Here is a 20,662-nt window from a genome sequence, read left to right on the forward strand (position 1 = left end):
ACAACCCTCCCTCAGACCCTCGACCCCAGGAAAGCCTGAGCTCATGCCCCTGCCCCACAGGGGAAGAGGATCCCGCTTGGCCGGCTCCCGAGTGCCGAGCACTAGCTTCTCGCGGGCGACGACCCAGTGGCCGAGGCGTGCCGGCCGCGGGGCCCCTTGGTCGAGCCATGCGCAACGCCTCACCCGGCAGCGCCATTCCTCCGAGCAGGTCCCACCAGGGCCCGAGCTGCAGGCTGACTTCCGCTCAGGCAAGTGGCTCCTGGAGCGCGCTGGTGGGGACGCCGGGGACTCGCGGCAGACTCCACGTGCTGAAATGGGCTCTAAGCGCAGGTGAGTCCGCGCCGTCCCGCTGGGCCCGGCCGCTCCCAGTCGCCGCGACCGGAATTCCAGTACTTGCGCCTAAAGGGCCCCACAGTCCTGGCATGCAGGCCCGCCTCCCCCCCCGGCGCCCGGGCCCAGTTGGAACCGACTTCCTCGCAACGGTCCTATTCCGGGCGCTACCGCAACGCGATTGGGTGAGGCTTCGTCGGTGGCCCGAGACGAGGCCTCCTCTGATTGGTCGGTTGCGTTGATTGGCCGATCGCACTGTCACTCAGTCGTCTCTCTGAGGCCCGGTCAATTTTAAAGGCATGGGAAGGGTCCGGTGGGAAGGACGAGCAGCCTTCCAGTGATTTTGTTCTGTTGTGTAGAAAATTATGGCAATTTCCTCCAAAGATTGTTTCGGTTGTTAATAACTAACCTATGAGTGATGTTTTATCTAATTTGCAAAGCATTTGTCTGGACTTGGTGACGTCTCATAGTAACTCTCTGAGGAGCATGTTAGCAAAGTTTACAGGATTACCAAGTAACAGGCTCAAAAATGAAAAGGGACTCATTAAGAACTAAATACCGTATTTCCTCATGTATAAGATGCTCCCATGTATAAGACACACCTTAATTTTGGGGCCTGAAATTTGAAAAACATGCATTACATAAAGTTATTGAACTCAAGTTTTATTCATCATAAAATTCATACAACTCCTCATCACTTGAGGGAAATGCAAGTAAAAAAATCTGCAACCACTGTATAAGATGCCCCCAGTTTTTAAACCCCAAATTTTTCCAAAAGATGCATCTTATACATGGGGAAATATGGTAATAGCTAGGTAATAACTAACTCCACTTATTGAATGACAGGATGCCCTGACAGTGTACTAAGTACTCTAGGTACCCTATTTCGTTTCCTCCTTATCACCATTTTGTGAGGTATGTGCTGCTATTTCCATTTTATTGAGAGGGAAATGAAAAGATTCGAACACAGGCAGTTTGACTCCATAATCTGTGCTTTTACGTAAGTGTTATGAACATAACATGAAGTATGCAAATTATGGTAACTCATTATCATTATTAATGTCCCATATAGTATTATCCCAAATAGAGAGAGTCAGTTCTTGCTCTCTGGTACTGTGCTGTTCGATATGGTAGATACTAGCTATATGTGGATATTTAAATTAACTAAAAATAAAAATTCATTTCCTCAGTTGTGCTAGCCACATTTTAAGTGTTCAGTAGCCACGTGTAGCCAGTGGATAGTATATCGGACAGTGCAGAATTATAAAACATTTCCACTATCACAGAAAGTGCTGTTGGGCAGTGCTGATTCTAGAGTATATAAAGAAGTCTTCCAACTCAATAATAAGACAACCATTAGTATGCTAGAGCTGTCTCATACTGGTTTGTAAGAGTCAGTTCTTGAATTTATCAGGAATTTTGCAAATTGCTTGTTAAATGCAGCTATTTGGAAAAAGTAAATCATACAAACTTACAATTAAATAAATTCTATTGAAAACAAAACTTGTCATTTCCTAATATTTTACTACATTTTACCATTGTCTATGTTTCTGTAGCTGCTTATCTCTATTGTATCTGCATAGTGGAAATATTATATGATGGTGTACTACTGCACATTTCTTCCCAAAGTAACACTGATAGCTTGATTTTGGCGACAAGGGGAATGTTTACACCATAGAATTGGCAAATGCTACAAACCAGGGCTTGATTTTGTAAACAGTATATACAGAGCCACTTTAAAATGGAGCTGGAGCTGCCATGCCAGAGCAACTGCCTTGCACATCTTATGTCTCAAACCTTTGGAGGGTTAAAACAGGGGAAAATAACCTTTGGACTGGGCCTAGGGCAACATTGTGTCCCAAAGAACTGTTTGCAAAGATATCAAGAAAGCAATTATTATGACTACTGGATTGATGACTACTGACTAAAAGTTAAAAACATGGTTTAGAATTAATGTCACTATATTTTATCTTCACCAATAGAAATGCCTTCCTACTACTGATGTATTAATAATTGTTCCCCTTCCCTTTCCCATACTCATTGCCTTTGTCTCCTAATCGGAATACTATTTGGGCTTCTGCCTGAATTAATGATTCCCGAATAGCTATTCTTATTGATCTCAAATAAATGCTTGGTTGCCTTTTACTTTGAAAAGCCTTTTTATTTTTAGGTTAACAGTTTATTGCTTTGTTATTGTCTAAACCTAATGGTGGATAAAATATTAATAAAGATTAAACTTTAAAATTTGTCATGTCTGTAGACTTTACATTGTGAATAGCACAAAAACTTGAGGAGATATTCTTATACTATTTGAAAACTATTATCCATTAAACAATGTTATAAATAAGTGAATGATATATTAGGAAGTGTTGTGTGCTATAGAAAAAAGAAAGGTTAAGGGGGCTTGAGGGAGGTGGAGTGGAGTGTTCTACTTCAGTCTCTTTTTAACAGTGGTATAGTATTTCTTACCTATCCATTCACTCTCCATAAGGCTGACAATATGCTAAGTGCTGGGGATACAACTATCACTATGTAGACAAGCTTTCTCCCCTCATGGAGCTTAGAGTCTAATGGGAGACAGTCAGTTAACACAAATGAATTTGATAATTGTAGGTGATGATTAAATACGAGGTCTGACAAATAAGTTCGAGAACTTGTTGCAACGATGTTGCTAACATTTTTTTGGTATCAGAGGGCTTATTCATTATGAATTTGTACCAACTGGACAAACAGTTAACCAAGTTTACTATTTAGAAGTGCTGAAAAGGCTGTGTGAAAAAGCTAGACAAAAACAACCTGAACTTTTTGCCAACAATTCATGGCTCTTGCATCACGACAATGCACCAGCTCACATGGCACTGTCTGTGAGGGAGTTTTTAGCCAGTAAACAAATAGCCGTATTGAAACACCCTCCCTACTCACCTGATTTGGCCCCCAATGACTTCTTTCTTTACCCGAAGATAAATATTGAAAGGAAGACATTTTGATGACAATTCAGGACATCAAGGGTAATACGACAATAGCTTTGATCGCCATTCCAGAAAAAGAGTTCCAAAATTGCTTTGAAGGATGGACTAGGTGCTGGCATTGGTGCATAGCTTCCCAAGGGGAGTGCTTTATTTAAAGATGACCGTAGTGATATTCAGCAATGAGGTTTGTCGCACTTTTTCTAGGATGAGTTTGCAAACTTAATTTTCTGACCTCGTATTATAAAAAAGATAAGAAAGTAACTATGAAACTGGGGTGGAAAGAGGCTACTTTACGTAGATTGGTGATCAATAAATGCCTCTGAGAAGGTGACATTTAAGCTTCTACTTGAATGATGAAACAGAAGCAGTCCTGAAAAACTAATTTTTCTAATCCCCTTTTTATTCCTAGGACCTGTAATCGGGTAGAAGTAATGATCCCTTGCGCTTCTGACAGTGATTCAGGAAGTGTGGATTTGCAGCTGAACAACTTAGAGGATATTGAGAAAGGCCCAAATAGTCACGAACTTACAGGTGAAAAGGGGAAAACATAAAGAAAAGGGGGAGGAATCTCAAATTTTCAAGTCAAGTGGCTGGGTGACTCGCCTTTGGGTGATAACACCTTGACTAGACTTTGACAGTGAATTTGGTCCCTGAAATTAAGACCTTGGAATACAGTTGGCAAAATGAAATAAGACATGCTTTTCTAGATACACAGTTAACTAAACTTGATTCTGAGACAAATAATCCTGCTGACTTGCACAGATTCTTAAGTGCTAGAAGGATTCTGAGAAGAGAAAGGTAGGTATGGGTGGAACCTGGATTGCGTTACAGAATAACTCTTTGATTTATCCTACAAACATTAATTAAGTACCAGTTGCTGGGCATACAAAAACGAACAAGACCAATATGGCTCCTGCACTCACAGATTTTACATTATAGTTCTGAAAAGGATCGAAAGAAGTTAACAGACAGCAAATAGAGTAATTACGAGTATAAGTTGTAGTAACCACCATGAAAGAATTAAGCAGGGGGCCAAGACAAAAAATAAGGGGATGGGAACCTACTTGAAACCATGTTTGTCAGAGAACACCTGTCTGAGACAGTGCTGCTTAAACCTAAAGGAGGCATCAAGGACATGAAAGAGCAACCTATGTGAAAAGTAGAAGCATTCCAGGTAGGTGGAATAGCATGTACATAAGACAGGAAAGACTATGGTGTGTTTGAGGAACTGCATTCATCCATTCGTACATTCATTCAGCAAATATTTATTGAAGCCCTACTGCGCTTTAAACAGTGAGTGATCTAGCCGCTGAAGATAATAGCAGACACAGTGCACTCATAAATAAAAAAATGATTGCAACTCAGTGTAATATGTGTAACTGGGGGTGAGGTGGGATAAGCAGCAAATATAGAGAGATTTATTATTAGCTAGGAGGATACTTAGCAAAAATGGGCAAAGGGGATTTAGGAAAGGCATCCTGGAGCTGAGCCCTGAAGGATGAGCAGGAGAGTTAGGCAACAAGAGGTAAGGGAAGGTGGGGGAGAGGAAGGAGAAATATGCAAGCAGAAGGAAAGCCTGTGCTAAGATAACAGGTGAAGGAGAACAGGGCTTCTAGTGGATGAGAAGAATGCGGCAGGGAGTGGGAGGAATTTGCAGGCGAGGCTGTAATTCAGGAGACCAAAAACAGTACAAAAGTGGAGTGTCAGAAGCCCTTAGATGGTGTGTTACTGGGAAAATAATACTATTTGTCCAATAGAAATAGGGATTTGGTACTGGAAAATAGAGGAGGTAAGGATGTAAAGCTACATGAAGAGGAAAATGATGACACCATCATCATTGTCACTCAGTGAGCAAAAGAATAATATTTGCCAACACTTCTTTGGTGCTATCTCTGTATCAGCCAAATGAGATAGGTTCTATTATCTCCATTTTGGAAATGAAGAAATAGGCCCAGAGAAAGTAAGGTTGCATATGGTCAGAGTGCTAGAAAAAGGCAGAGCTAGGATCCGAGCTTAGGCAGACCGACTCTGGAGCCTGTGCTCTTAATCAGAGCATACCCCATGGTGGGAAGGCGATACCTCAAGCACTTACTGCAGCCTGGTCCAGTGGAAAGAGATCCGCAAGGGGCTGCTAATGTAAGCTCTTGTCACCACAGAGTCATGGACTTGAATTTGGATAACATCTACCATTGAAGTGCCTGCTATGGGCCACATATTGGGGTAAGTCATTTTCATGTATTTCCTCACTGAATCCTCACAACAGCCCTGTTTTACAGATGAGGAAACTAAGGTTGCAAGAGACAAACTAACTTGATAACGGTCATACAACTAAATGGGAGAGCCAGGATTCCAGCTCATCTGACACTAAGATGTAAAATCCATGCTCTTCACCACTCTCCTAGAGTCCAGTCTTCACGGATTTTGTAGCTTAGGAGACCCTTAGAGAACACTGAATTTGTGGTTGAGAAAACACTCAGAGAGGGGAAAGGACGTGATCATGGTGGCAGAGCAAACAGCGAATGTGAGAACAGGACCTTTTTTTCCTGGTATCCCGTGGTCCTCCCCATTAAACTGTATAACTTTACTTAGTACAGAGGTATTGTCTTTCTTTCAGTATTAGACTCGGACATCTCTGATATCTTTGAACTCCCTCGGGAACCCCTCACAGATAGCTTCAGACACCTGACCTACCAGGGCCCCCCTGGCGAAGCCAATATTGAGAAGCTGATCGAATTCATTCAGGAGTTTTTTAACGGTGAGCTAAAGGTATGCACAAGCCGTTTTCATGAATTGTCCAATTTACTCCTCCATTTAAACAAATATTTTATTTATTTATTTTTTTAGCTGAGCCATCCTGCCACCTGTTGGCAGCTTAGCGGCAACTCAGCTCGGGCTGGGAATTGAATTGGCAACCCTGTTGCTCAGAGCTCACACTCTTGAGCGAGCTGTTAACCAACTGAGCCACTCGGCGGGCCCTTAACAAATATTTTAAACATTTGTTATTTCTTTATTATGCAAATAATTTATAGGCTATAAAATTTATATTTATACTTTTATTTTTATAATACATATATACATTTATAAGTTGTATTTATATTTATGAAAATTATAAAATTCCTATAAAAACAAAACCATAATTAAAATTAAAAGTTAATCTTCTCTAAGCCCACTCTCATGAGGTGACTACTGTTATCATTGTAGTATATATATTTTCATACTTTTTTTTCTGTGCATACAAATGTGTGTAATTATAGAAAAAATAAACATCAGAGATGGTGGGAGAAAAATATTTTGTAGGTCAATAACTATATATTATCCTACTTCACGCAGTATTCCATTGCTTAGGTGAAACATTCATTCATTCATTTATTCATTCTAGGAGTGTACATAACAGAAGAATTTATCTTTATTGGGGGTAAAGGAAGGCATTTCTGAGAAAGTAACTAACGCTTGAACTCAGATCTAAGGAATGAACAGGTGAAATTAGGAAAAGTTAGAATTGGAGGGAGTGTTCTAGAAATAGGAAATGGTGTGTTTAACAACCTTGTGGCACAGAGGAACAGAGCATGTCTGATGAACTCAAAGAAACCTGGTGTATTTAAATCATCGTGTCAAAGGTATTTGTCAACAGACACTTGGGTTGTTTTCATAGTTTGGCTGTTGTGAATGATGGTGCAATGAGCATGGGAATGCAGCCATCTCTTTGATATCTGAATTGTATTTCCTTTGGATATACACAGATATTTTTGGTTTGTGAAAATTCATCAGGCTTTACATTTTCTCTATGAATAATGCCAATAAATTTTTTTAAAATTCTGAAAGCCAGAATGTTGGTCTTCACTTTTGAGTCAGACTATTCTTTATACTTCATGTCATAAAGGGTTTCTTTGTAATTAATGAAGGGCTTGGATTGCTACAGTGAATTGGGGGTAGGGGTGAGTCCATTCCCTGCATTGACCTGGATCCACAGCCAGTCAGGGAAATAGATGAATAAGGAGGTAGTTTTGTCAGAGTATTACAAATGCCGTGACAGCAGTACACACCTGTACTTTATGGAGACCACCTGACCCTGCTTCAGGAGGAAATACATGATCCAGGTCTTAAAAGATGTAGATTTTAGTCAACAAAAGAAGTGTAAACAAAAAGAAATATTAAGAATTCAGAAGGTACAAAGGCCCAGAAGTAAGAAAGGGCAGCATAAAAGTTAATCTGGGGGTGACCGGTTAGCTCAGTTGGTTAGAGCATGGTGCTGATAACACCAAAGTTGCCGGTTCGATCCCTGCATGGACCACGGTGAGCTGCACCCACCTTAAAAGAGTCAACCATGCCATTGTAGCATGAAAGCAATGTGTAACCAATGACCATGGCTGTTCCCCAATAAAATGTAAAAAAAAAAAAAGTTAATTTGACTAAAGCTCAGAATGCCATCAGAGTAAGGCAAGAGATAAATTTGAAGAGATTAGCTGGGGTCACATTGGGATGGGCCTTGACCTCCACAGGTGTGGGTGCTATTGAAAGATTTTTGGTAGGGAGTTACGGAAGCAAATTTGCACTTTTTTTTTTTTTTTTTTGAGCCATCCTGCCACCTGTTGGCAGCTCAGCGGCTGCTCAGCTTAGGCCGGGACTCGAACCGCTGTTGCTCAGAGCTCAAACTCTTGAGCGAGCTCTTAACCAACTGAGCCACTCGGCGGCCAAAATTTGCACTTTTTAAAAGATGAATCTGGTGAGAGCTGGGGCAATAGATTGGAAAGGGGCAAAACTCGAGCAGAAAAACCCAGTGTTGGATTGTGATACTAATCCAGGTGAGAGAGAATCAGACAGGCCATGAAGTCAGCGTCTTGCTATGTGTTGCTACTTGCTCTCTGGAGAGCGTATAGCAGTTTACACCACCTATATGCAGGTGGGGAAAGACTGGAAGAAGTTTTCTCAAGATTGTGGAATTATTGGTGTCTTTTATTTTCTTCTTTAAACTTTATTTTTTCCAAGTTCCTATGATAAATTGATAGTGCTTTTATATTTAGAAAAAAAGAATAATACAAAAGAGATTTTATTCTTTAAATCAAAGCTTGCATTTTAATAGGAAACCTTAAAGACTCAAAATAATGAGTCTTTAATGACATCAAGAGAGGCAGAAGTAATAGCACAGAGGTCACCGTTAGTAAGCTTCGACAGTCTGCAGGGTGGGTAGGTGGGGAAACAAAGACTAAATGCGGGGAGAGTCATCATGGGGCACTTGGTAATTGAGCTGAGAGGGAAAACGAGGTTCCCAAACCCAGGCAGGGCCAGTGGACAAGGAATTTCATTCCTCTGTAATTTATTCATTCCTTAAATAAAAGACTGATACTGGATCAAATGAGATGTCAGATGTTTAAAGCATTCCAAGAAACTTTTCAGAAGCCCTCTACAATTATCAAATGAGACTAGAATGTATAATCGTGTTTTTATCATTTTTCCACAAATTCAGCGTGAACTTGAGAAGCTGACATTCCTGAGATCTTTGTCTTCTCTCAGCCGAACTTTACCTTATGATGAAGTGGCAGAATCATTCATTCACAGCCACATAGCAGACATTGTGCGTATCCTAAATGTAAGTACTGTGACCTTATCACAAATTATTGAGACCATGCAAATTCAGTGACCCAGCTAATAAATGTTTTAGTGGCTTCACCTATATCAGGGGTCGGCAAACTGCGGTTCACGAGCCATATGCGGCTCTTTGGGTATGTTATGTCTCAAAAGTTTGTCGACCCCTGGAAGAGCCAACCCTGTCCCTCACAACAATTTATTCGAAGCCATAAATATATTTTTACATAATCACCATTATGTGAATAATATCCTTTAAAAATTTTATCAATGAAACTATGATAGTTTTATTTTCATTTTTAACTTTATTTCAGAGCCTGTGGCTTGCGAGCTGCAGTTTGCTGACCCCTGGTAGCTCTTCCGTCTCAAAAGTTTGCTGACCCCTAACCTATAGTATTGATTCCCTTATCCTCCCTCTTCTCATATCAGTACCTGCATGGAAGAGAAATACGCAAGGGAACTCCACACAATAATCACCCTGGAAAACTAATTGAAAGAGGAGTAGAAGGGAGAAAAACGGCATTTAAATTTCTCATTAAAAGCAATGCTACATTCTCATTAATGAAGCAGGAGTTTTGAGGCCGACTCTACAATCAAATGCCTAGGTTCAAGTACCAGCTCTGCCTCTTTCTAGCTATGTGACTTTGGGAAACTACTAACTTCTCGGTGCCTTAGTTTCCTCATCTATAAAATATGATAACTACTTCACAGAGGTATTGAGAGTATTAAATAAGAAATAAATGTAAGCCAGGTAGCATGGTACTGATCACATATTTTACATTTGAGAAACACGATTGTATTCTTTTTATTACTTTTTTTGTCCTACTTGTAGTTAACTCCAGCCACATTCTGCCATTAACTCATTCATTCATTACCTTAAGTGCCTGACAGTTCCAGGCATTGTCCCGGGAATTGGGCCTACAAAGACAAAGAAAGCATAAGCCCTGTTCCTGCAGCCATGAAAGATGTAATCAGCTGTCACAGGGACAGTGACAAAAGTTTAAATAGCTGTAGTGAGGGCACAGAGGTGAGTGGTCAATCTTATGTCAGAGGGTCCAGAAGGGCTTTATAAAGGAGGGGACACCCTTAAGCACGTAACTTTTTGATGCTTTCGTTTTCTCATCCGTGAAATGTCCCCTTCAGCCTCTAAAGCTCTAAAATTCTGAATCTGAGATTTCTTACACATTCCAGGAAAATGAGCATTTCTTTTCAACCTATGGATCTATAAGGCTGATTAGATTGGTTAGTTTTCAGAATTGAAGGCTAACCAGTTAACAGGTTTGTTCAGTAGTAGGTAGTTATCAAGGATCTTCTGTATCTAGAACACTGTCATGCTTTGCTGAAGGATACACATTTCCTGAAAGTGTTAATCCTTGCCTTCCAAGAGTTTATAATCCTCTTGGAAATGACCACACCTCATAAATAGGTTGAGAACTATGGCAAATAATACATCAGAAAGAACAGAAGGATATAATGCAGATTTAAGAATGAATGCAGCTTTCTACTGGGCTATATATACACCATGGAAAGAGGCTTATAGGCAGCCATAGGACCCAGCCAACATGGCATGATTCCGTAGGCCCACTTCACAAGCATTGGCAACGGTGGGTTGCCACCTGGTTTAACCAACCAGCTCAGAAGATCTACGAATGCAAGTCTCAAACAACAGGAGCACACTGAGTTTCCCATACTCTGCATCTGAATCTGTCCAGCCAGTAGTAAAATACCACTGTCAGGTATCAACGAAAGTGTGTGCTGGCAAGAGAGCATCAGTCTGGAAGAGTTAAGGGTGGCTGGTATTGATGAGAGAATTACATGGATCATTGTATCGTTGCACAAGTCTGCAAAGTCTCTGGAAGCTCATGTGCAGGTTCCAACAACCAAGGTTCAGCTTCCAACAACCAAGAGAAGCAGTTATGCTGAGGAACCCACAGGAGGACAAAGCCAGGATCACTATAAAGAAAAGAATTTCAGGGCACTTGCCAGTGTTCTCATGAACCATGTCAATGCATGGCTCTTCAGTATCCAAATAAAAAGAGCCCAGGAGGCTAAGAATATGGAAAGGAAGGGGGGCGGGGAGGAATCTGTTATAAAACTTTACCAAAGAAGATGTATGAATAAAGCACATGAAAAGATGTTCCACCATTGTAATTAGGGAAAAGCAAATTAAAACCACGGTGAGATTCAACTATACACCCACTAGAATGGCTACAATAAAGAAGAAAGGTAATGCCAAATGTTGGTGAGATATGGTGCAACCGGAACTCTCATACACTGTGGGAATGTAAAATGGCACAACCGCTTTGGAAAACAGTTTGACAGTTTCTTAAAAATTAAACATACACTTACCATATGACCCAGCAATTCCACCCCTAGGGAAAATGAAGTGCATGTCCATGTCGCGTCCCGCACGACAAAGGCAGTGAGAGAACGAGAGGGGGCAGCGAAGGGTTAAAAAAGAAAAGAAACATCAGTCAAGAGTTAAATGAGAGCAGGGCCAAGGGTCTCCAGCCTCACAGGACTGAGAGCCCCGAATTGGGCCGACACACCGCTTTTATTTCTCCACATACCTGGAAGTAGCATTGTTCTCTCCACAGTCTGTGAGTCTCATTCCTGAGAACTTGCTCAAGCCAGATTACCCATGCCTGCAAGCTGCTATTACGGAAAGTCCTGGTGATCAGACAGATACTCTGCCTTCACACACCCATATGTATAAGACCCCAGGGGGATGAGATTATTATGCTGAGAACATATACTATCACATCATCAGGTCACTTCCCAAGCAGGTTGCGGGAAGGAATGTAGCCACAGAGGTAGAAGACCTCCAGTCTCTTTGGGGTCAGGTGAGGACCTATGCCCACCTCCATCAGCCCCGAGATTTCTCCTGATGGCCCCCATGTGACTGTGCCTGTCTTAGGTTGTTCCTTCCTCGAGGAATCTTACCCATCATTGGCTAACCAGCCATCTTTTGGGGCCAAACAGGGAGATGCAAGGTGTATGAGCAGTGTCCTCAAAAGGGTCAGTTAGGGGTAAGCGCGGGGGACAAATGGCTGGACAGCTTCATGGCAACATGTCCACACAAAGACATGTACACAGATGTACAGCAGCCCTGTTTGTAATAGCTAAACATTGGAAACAGCCCAAAAGCCCATCAGCAGATGAATGGATAAACAAATTTTGGTTTATCCATACAATGGAATACTACTCAGCAATAAAAAGGAATTAACTATTGATATTTGCTACAATTTTGATGAAATCTCAAGATAACTATGCTGAGTGAAAGAAGCCAGACCCAAAAAAAAGAGGATATGCTGTGTGATTCTATTTATATAAAATTCTAGAAAGTACAAACTTATGTATAGTGACATCACATCAATGGTTTCCTGGATATAGAAGCCGAGTAGGAAGAGGCAGGAGGGAGAAATTACAAAGTAGCACAGGAAAACTTTTGGGAGCGACCTGTTTGTTCATTGTCTTCATTGTGGTCTCATGGATGTATACATATGTCAAAAATAAACCTATACAGGGCCGACCGAGTGGCGCGTTGGTTAAGAACCGGACGCCAGAGGCCCCGGTTCAGATCCCACATATGAGGGCCAGTGACACTGCCCTCTACAGCTAAGATGCTGAACAACAGCTCAACCTGGAGCTGGGCTGCCGTGAGTCGCTGGTGACGGCGTAGGCTACCATGGGCTACCGTGCGTAGCCAGCAGCCACTGTGAGCGGCCGTCCAGAAGCTGGTGACTGATCTGCCTTGCCCAGGAAGAGCACAATGATGGTGCCAACTTGGACCAGTGAAGCAACGTCCTCCACAACTAGACGGAAGAACAAAAAAAGGACAGCGACTTGCCTGTTCCCCTTCTCCCAATTACCCAGCGCTATTCCCATCCTCCAATTCAAAAAATAAAATAAAATAAAATAAACCTATACACTTTACATATGTACAGTTTATTGTGTGTCTGTTACCTCAGAAATCAAAAACGCTACCAAAAGTCCATTGAGAACTTTAAAAGAAAAAAAAAATGCAGTGGCAACTGGGATTTAGAGTAAAGTAATGATAAGATTGGGGTGAAATTAATTCAGATAGTCTCCTGATTTAAGCCTCAAAGGATGTGATGGATAGTGTTGAGAGAAGGGACTCGTGAGTAGGGGCTTTGAATGGTACATTATCACCTGGCTATGCCAGGGCCAGGGCTCTGCATCCTGCAATATGGCAGAAGTGCCAGTGGGATGATTTTTAGATGCTATTGGTGCCTCAATTCTCTATTAGCCTGGGACTCCACCCTAATTCTGCCTCTGGGGTCGTCCACAAAACCCTGCTACTACATTGTTTGGTAAAGTTAGGGTGGGGGCCGGCCGAGTGGCTCAGTTGGTTAAGAGTGCGAGCTCTGAGCAACAGGGGTCGCCGATTCGATTCCCACATGGGCCAGTGAGCTGCGCCCAAGCTGAGCTGCCACTGAGCTTCCAACAGGTGGCAGGATGGCTCAGCTGGTGAGAGCACATGCTCCTAACAACAAGGTTGCTGGTTGAACTCCCGCATAGGATGGTGGGCTGTGTCCCCTGCTCCCCCACGACTAAGATTGAACACAGCACCTTGAGCTGAGCTGCCACGAGCTGCCAATGTGTGGCCAGATGGCGACTGGACTTGGAGTTGAGCTTGCTGCACCCTCCACAACTAAGATTGAAGGACAACAACTTAGCTGTTTCCCTTCCCCAATTCCCCACTAAAATCTTTAAAAAAACAAAAAAACTTAGAGAGTGCACTCAGCATTGAGGAGGCACTGTGACAAAATGGTACAACTTGAGCAGCGAGTCAGGAAACGGATGAGAATGTTGTTTCAGGAAGGCTCTTCAGTGGTGTGGATAATAAATGCTGAAGGAGTTCAGAGGACATTTCACAGTGGACTGAACTAAAATGAAAAGACTGTCCGGCTGTCCTAATGAGAGTTTGAGCTTCCTGAAGCAGAAGGGTAGAGAGGAAAGGGAGCTATTTTAGGAATCAGAAGACACAGTTTCTAGTTCCAGTTCTGTCCGGCACAACCTGTGTAATCTCAGACAAATCACTTAGCTTCCGTAAACCTCTAGCTCCGCCTGGAAAATGGAGTTAGTTCTATCATTCTGGATTTCATTAAGTCCTTTGAGACAGAATGTCTCATTTTGTTAAGACTGGTTAAGATTCTTCTTGGGACAAGCAACAGAAATCATCTCCGGCTCACTTAAGTTAAAAACAAACAAAAGGGATGCTGGAATATGTCTCTTAGAATCTAAGGAAGAGGTTTAGCAATGAAGCCTACAGAAGAGTAAGTTCTAGGACAGCTCCAGGGGTCTCAAAGGCAAGAGCAAACCTCCAGCAGCTCCCAGGCTGTGTCTGTCACTCTAAAATTCCAGATTCTGGGGGAGAGAATCTGATTGGCCTAGACTAGGTCTGTGCTCCACTTCTGCATTAATCAGGAGTGTCTTGGAGCAGCACCCTATAATAACGACACGACTTCTGGACACCCCTCCCTGTGGTTGGAGGCAGTTCCCAGAGAAGGGGTGATTCCTGTGATCTAGGGAGGTACCCCACGTGGTTCCTACTATGCAACTACTTTACAAACAAAAATATAGCCTCTCACTTCTGAATTCCCCATAGCGGTTAGTGTAATTTTGAACAAATAATAAGCTTTTCACATCTAACTGATTAAAAAAAGAAAGAAAGAAAACTGGTGGTTAGAGCGCATGCTCTTAACAAAAAGGTTGCCGGTTCGACTCCTGCATGAGATGGTGGGCTGCGCCCCCAGCAACTAAGATTGAAGGACAACAACTTGACTTGGAGCTGATGGGTCCTGGAAAAAACACACTGTTCCCCAATAAAGTTTGGGGGGGAAAAAAGAAAAAGAAAACAAGATTTTTCTGGCAGAAGCGGTCAAGTAGATTGAAGTCAGAGGGAGTGCAAGCCCGGTAGTTTAGTCTTCATGCACATGTGGGGCGTATGGCTGCAGGAATGGAGTCAGAAACTGCAGAGTGTCTATCACTGTGATTGGATGTGGGAAGTAAATAAAGGAGAAAAAAAGTCATAAATCATCTTTTTTAGGAGCCCTGGGGAAGGGAGCCATTGACAACAGTTGAAGCCTGGGAAGATGGGTAGACAATGAACTCACTTTTTAACACCAAATTGCCAGGTTATCGCTGCGATGCCCATGAGATAACTAGATTTGGGTGAGGAGCGCCCTGGGATGCTGAAGGCAGAGCCTTATGCTTTGTCCCTTCCAGACTACAGAGCCATAAAAATAACTAAGTTCCTTAAGGGAATAAAGAAGAGCAGCAGGTCACCAACAAGATCTGACCAGAGGTGGAAAGTGAAAAGAGAAAGCTCAGAAAGGTTTCGGAAAGAAAAGGAACGCAGTTTAGTCACTAAGTGCTGCCTCCTGAGCACTACCTAAGTTCCTAGTGAGGTGTTTCTGGTGGCAGGTAAGAGAAATCCACTCAAAGCAGCTGAAACACAAAGGGGAAGATTTGTTCTTAGGATAACTGAATGTGCCCAGAATCCTGTGACAGGAAGAGAAGGCAGCCTGCTCCAGGAAGGGAATGAAACCAGGAAAAAACAAACAAAAAACCTTTCACATACTCAGAGAGAACGTCCCATCTTTTATGTTTGCTCCTCTGTATACATTTCCATTTCTCTCTTTCTCTCCTGCTTCCCCTTCTCCCCCTCTCTTCTCAAAATTGGCATTCTGTTACTTTGTCCATAGGGCCCAGTGCTCCCAAACTACTTTAAATTTTCTCCTTTTGGTAGATCAGCCAGATTGAGATTAAAGTTCTTAGTCTCAATTTCAGAAACAGAATCTAATTGGCCTTGATGTCTACTCCTGGTCAGATAAGTTGTGGTGAGTGGGACAGAATGACTTAGCAAAAACATGACTGTGAGGTACCCATTCCTATGGGCCGGGAGCAGTTTCCAGAGAGGCTACGTAGTCAGTCCATTAAGGTTTCCACTACAACCACTTACACTGCTCTTTACATCAACTCCCTGAGATACTTTCTCATCTCCCCCATACAGACAAGGAAACTCGGGCATAGGGGAGTTAATACATTTAGTGTCACACCGTGAGTGGCAGAGCCAGTTCTCACTCTCATAGGCTAGCTCCAAAGCCCCTGTTTTTTTCCTCTCTATCACTCTGCAGATTTTTCCAACAGAGCAAGGCAGATTTTCCCTCTGCCAATTAGGAATTTGGAAAGTTATTCCTTTTTTAGGACAAGTAACAGGATAATATAGAAACAGGAGTTAGGATGCCTAAACTGGAAATAATCACTAGTAATGAAAATAATGAGTAACAGACACTACCTAAGTTATTGAGGGCTGCTAGGTATTCTGAATTAATTCATTAAGCACTCACAACCACCCCCAAGAAGGGAAGTGGCACTGTTATCTCATTTTACAGATGAGGAAACTGAGGTACAGGGAGGTTAACTAACTTGCATCAGCTCCAACAGCTAATAAGAGACAGAGTCAGGCCTCAGAGAATAAACTCCTAGCCTGGCCCCTGTGCTGCTACTAGTCCTGTGGAGCAGAGGAGCAGAGCCCACTGAAGCACCTGCTATTATTCTTGCTCATCATTTGGCCTATTTACTTGGCACATTCTCGACTCTCCAAAGTTCTTTCTCATTGCAGATGCTGATCCAAGAGGAGCCCCTGCATTCTCTCTTCAGCTCTGTGCACCACGAGGTCTTGGTCACCATCGCGGACCTCAGGTGACACCCACATGCCTCCTTACACATGTGCCCTGGTTCCTCTCATTCAGGGCCAATACCAGAGCCAACTGACATGTTCCATAATTTTAGCCTCTCAAAACTATTTAGAGAAGGGGAAGCCAAGGCCATGTTTTTGTGTAAGAACTTTGGTTTCATATATGCCACCATCCATATCTGAAAGACCTAATTGGAACCTCTTTGGAGTTCTCTTTTTTTTTTTAAGAACAATCATTTATTGTTTTTTAAGTTTTTATTTTTTTTTATTGGGGAACAGTGTGTTTTTCCAGGACCCATCAGCTCCAAGTCAAGTAGTTGTTTCAATCTAGTTGTGGAGGGTGCACCTCAGTGGCCCATGCAGGGATCAAACCGGCAACGTTGGTATTATGAGCCCTGCGCTCTAACCAACTGAGCTAACCGGCCGCCCCTGGAATTCATTTTTGTCTAGTATTCATTGGGAAGCTATTCCCATACATGCTTCATGACAGTAGAGTTCCACAGTCCAAGAAACTCAGAAGGGCTGCCTGCTGGTTACTTTTTTTGGAGATTTATACCACACATTAACTGGTTAAAAATCCCAAGGAGTCCTATAATTAAACAGCTCTTTAACTTGGTTTAACCCACGCTAACCAACATTTACCAGAACACACCTTGGAAAATCGTGGTTTACTATATTAGACTGCAGCAGGCTTCTCTCCATGGTTGAACTAGAAAAACGCCTGAAAATATGTCACTCCAGTGACCTGTAGAGGTGGGGAGGTAAAGGGGAGAAGGATGGAGGCTGAAACTCTTCCTGTAACCTTTTCTGAGATGTATCTAAACGGACTGGCTTCCATCAGAACCATGCACCCAAAAGCCTACCCTTTCCTTTTGGGTTACTCTGATCCCTGCCTATCAATGTCAAATCAAACTCCCAGCTTACTATCCCCAAACTGTCTTTTCTTAGTTATCGAGGTGTCCCTTTGCTATTTGGCTCTGAAGATCGAGTTGACTTGTTCCGTCTCATCACCAAAAGTATAATCACTTTGTCCCCTGTAAAGACTCTGACCCATCTGCAGGAAATCATGCCCAGTGGGTCCTACAACTCAGAGGTAACGCACACTTTGCTTTAATAACTTGCCATCCCCGGGGTCAGCTGATCTTGGCCTTTTGAGGGTGCATTTGATTTTTTTGGAACTAGCCAAAAACTATTTAAACCAAGTCTGGTGAATAAAATGGGTGGTTAAATTAAACAGCTTTTTTCCCCTCTCTATTTTGTTGTCTTTTTCCCTTCATCCCTTCTTGCCTTGCTTTTGGCTTTAAAATAAGGAGGAGTGTTCATTTATTTAGCTGATATCTAGGGGTACCATGTGCTAAGCATCATGATAGGCAGCAGGAATACAGCAGGGAGCTAACATGTAGTGCAGAGATACAAACCACTGGTAGATACAATAGTGGGTGGTAATAAGTGCCATGAAAAAAATAGAACAGGGAAAGAGGAGGATAAAGAGTGCTGGGGTTGGGAGGCATGGAGGCTTTTTTACATAGAGTGGTCAGGGAAAGCTCTCTTCGGGAAGTGACAGTTGAAGAGTGAGAGTGTGGATATCTCTGGAGAAGAAACTTTCAGGCAGAGAGAAGAGGAAGTGTGAAGGCCGCGATTTCTTTCTGCCCCTCGTGAATTGGCTGGTAAAGCGGTTGCCAAAGGAGACCTTGTTCCCCTTTGTTTCAAGATGTCAGAGTCACAAGTCAAACTTTAAAAGTACCCTGGTGACCCTAAGTAATTCCCCAAGCTAGTTAGAATCAGTTAACTGTGTTTCCAGTAAAGTGGAGATGTCCGTGTAATAGGAATAGACAGTAAAACCTTGGATTGCGAGTAACATGGTTTGCGAGTGTTCTGCAAGACGAGAAAACATTTCTAATACATTTTAACGTGGTAAACGAGCGATGTCTTGCAATGCAAGTAGTTTGTTTCCAGAATGAATTATGCTCGCAAACCAAGGTATTACTGTATATTGTTTCACCTCCGGTCACACACTGCCTACCAGCATTTTTAAACGAGTTCCACACCTTTGAGTAAAGTCTAAGATATTGAGGAGAACCTTAGCAGTGTACAGTATTGGGGAACTTCATATGGCGGCATCACTGATCCTAGGCTTTTTCAGTGTCTCTACAGGCAGATGTTTCAGGCGTTCTCTGAGATGCTCAAGAGTTTGGTGGTAAAAGACCCACATTTGGAAAACCTTGACACCATTTTTACGGTAAACAGGCTATCAGGAGAGAATGGGAAACTCCCTATTCACTGGTGAAAGTGGAAGAAGAAAATGTGGCGGGATTAAGTTTTAAGAGAGAGCATAATAGTTAAGAGTATCAGCTATCTGTTTTTGAGTCAGACTTGGGTTCAAATTCTGACTCCCTGCCATTCATTGGTTATAAATACAGCAAGAAACGTTGGTATCTCAGAGTCTCATTTCTTCACCTTTAAATTGACATAATAATTACTGTACTGCATAAATGGCCTTCGATAAATGGTTTAAATGGTTGCTGTAATTAATTCCTTAAACTATTATTGCTTACCACCATACAAAGGTTTCAGTCAGTGACTAGAGAGCAGAGTCGACCTGAGTAAATAGGCAGAATGAGTAAATAGGGAGCTGCCTGCCCAGTGAGATTTAACAATTGTTAATACCCACCTGTCCGGCTTCTAGCATATGCCATTTCATTATTAGGGATTTATTCATTGGAGTGCGTTCACTGTGGCTCAAGCATCTTGCTCTCCTGCACCTTTGTAAGATGCAGATATCCCAGAAAGGGGTAACCCTTTAAACTGTTATTAATTAATCATTTGTGCCTGAGTACAGATGGACACCACAACTGACCTTAACATTATTTCTCCTTTCTCTTCTATGTGTACCTCAACACCCTAGCCAAATTGGCTTTCTCCCCTTTATCCAGCTGTGCCTTGTACTTTCCTGCCTTGGCAGCTTCATACAACCCATTTTTTCTACTTACTTCTTTGTGAAACTGCTACTCATGGATTTTATCTTCTCCATGAATCCTTCCATGACTATTGCAAACAGATGCAACTTCCCCATCTTCAGCGTTCTTTAATAGCACATCAATTAATTTTCTTTCTTTCCAAAGCAGGTTTGAGGAAGTTAAAAACACGCAGAGGAATAGAATAAATAATTGAAGAAAGTGGGACAAAGGGAAAATAAGCCTCAAACTTGAGCCTTTGTGGGATGCGGACTGTCTGATCCCCCTGGGTCTTTGTGCCTTCTCATCCCACCACTTTCATTTCCAACCCAAACTGGTTTATCACTTAGGAAAATATTGTCAGACGTAGTAGTGACAGGTGGGACTTCCCTGTCCACATTGTCTTCCACACAGAATAAGGGTGTTATCCCAGCTCTTCCTGATAAACCATCTAGACTCCCTTCATTTTCCATAGCACATGGACCCATGGTTACAGTCGATCAAAGACCATGAGCGGGAACGGGCCACAGCCAGCATGACTCAAGTTCTCAAGTGCTTATCCAGACACCTCAATTTGAAGGTAAGCAGCCCTTCAGTTGTAGAGGAAGAAGGATCCGAAGCCATCCTATTATTGCCTATTTCCCCTCCTATTTATGACGCCCAGATTGGTGACTTCTTGGTGCTTGTGTCGTATCATGGCCCTTAGCATTACTCATTATATCTACCTCCTCCTCAGATTCGAGCAGCTTGAGGCCAGGTACTATGTTTATTAATCTTGCATCCCTATTGCTTAGCACAAGAGCTGGAACATAGAAATATAGTAAATTTTTTTGAATGAAAGAATAAGTAAATGTAACCTAAAAATATCCAAGGGCCCACAATGGCCTACTCTCTGCACAGTGTTGTATTTCAATTAATAAAGTCCAGCAGGCAAATATGTCAATCAATTTACATACCTCGCAGCATCTCAAAGAGAATGGTTCTATGGTACCTCTTTTTACATCCTCTCATTTCTGTCTTTTATTCTGTCACTTCTCAGTTCTGAATCTTCTCCCATAATTCCTAAAAAATAATTCTCCCCCCTGAAGATCCTTCTTCCT

General features: G+C 42.3%; 2 protein-coding genes across 3 annotated transcripts in view; one reads left to right on the top strand and one right to left on the bottom strand.

Moving 5' to 3' along the window:
• The window catches only part of RPN2 (ribophorin II), a 52,479-nt gene extending 51,970 nt beyond the window's left edge, over positions 1 to 509 (bottom strand). For both annotated transcript variants that reach the window (XM_019633458.1, XM_019633457.1), the window contains exon 1: positions 184 to 509. In XM_019633458.1, coding sequence (XP_019489003.1) covers positions 184 to 196 — 13 coding nt within the window. In that variant the 5' untranslated portion in view covers positions 197 to 509. The remainder of the gene's footprint in view (positions 1 to 183) is intronic.
• LOC109377188 (protein MROH8-like) lies at positions 314 to 20,142 on the top strand (the record flags this gene model as incomplete). Its single annotated transcript, XM_019633455.1, has 9 exons — positions 314 to 330; positions 429 to 515; positions 3,709 to 3,830; positions 5,914 to 6,065; positions 8,764 to 8,886; positions 16,534 to 16,613; positions 17,557 to 17,701; positions 18,752 to 18,847; positions 20,038 to 20,142. Coding segments are annotated over exons 1-9 (927 nt in total), but the record flags the coding sequence as incomplete, so codon positions are not given.
• Positions 20,143 to 20,662: the final 520 nt, after the last annotated feature.

The sequence above is a fragment of the Hipposideros armiger genome, unplaced genomic scaffold, assembly GCF_001890085.2.
Source record: "Hipposideros armiger isolate ML-2016 unplaced genomic scaffold, ASM189008v1 scaffold_1316, whole genome shotgun sequence".
NCBI classification, from domain to species: Eukaryota; Metazoa; Chordata; class Mammalia; order Chiroptera; family Hipposideridae; genus Hipposideros; species Hipposideros armiger.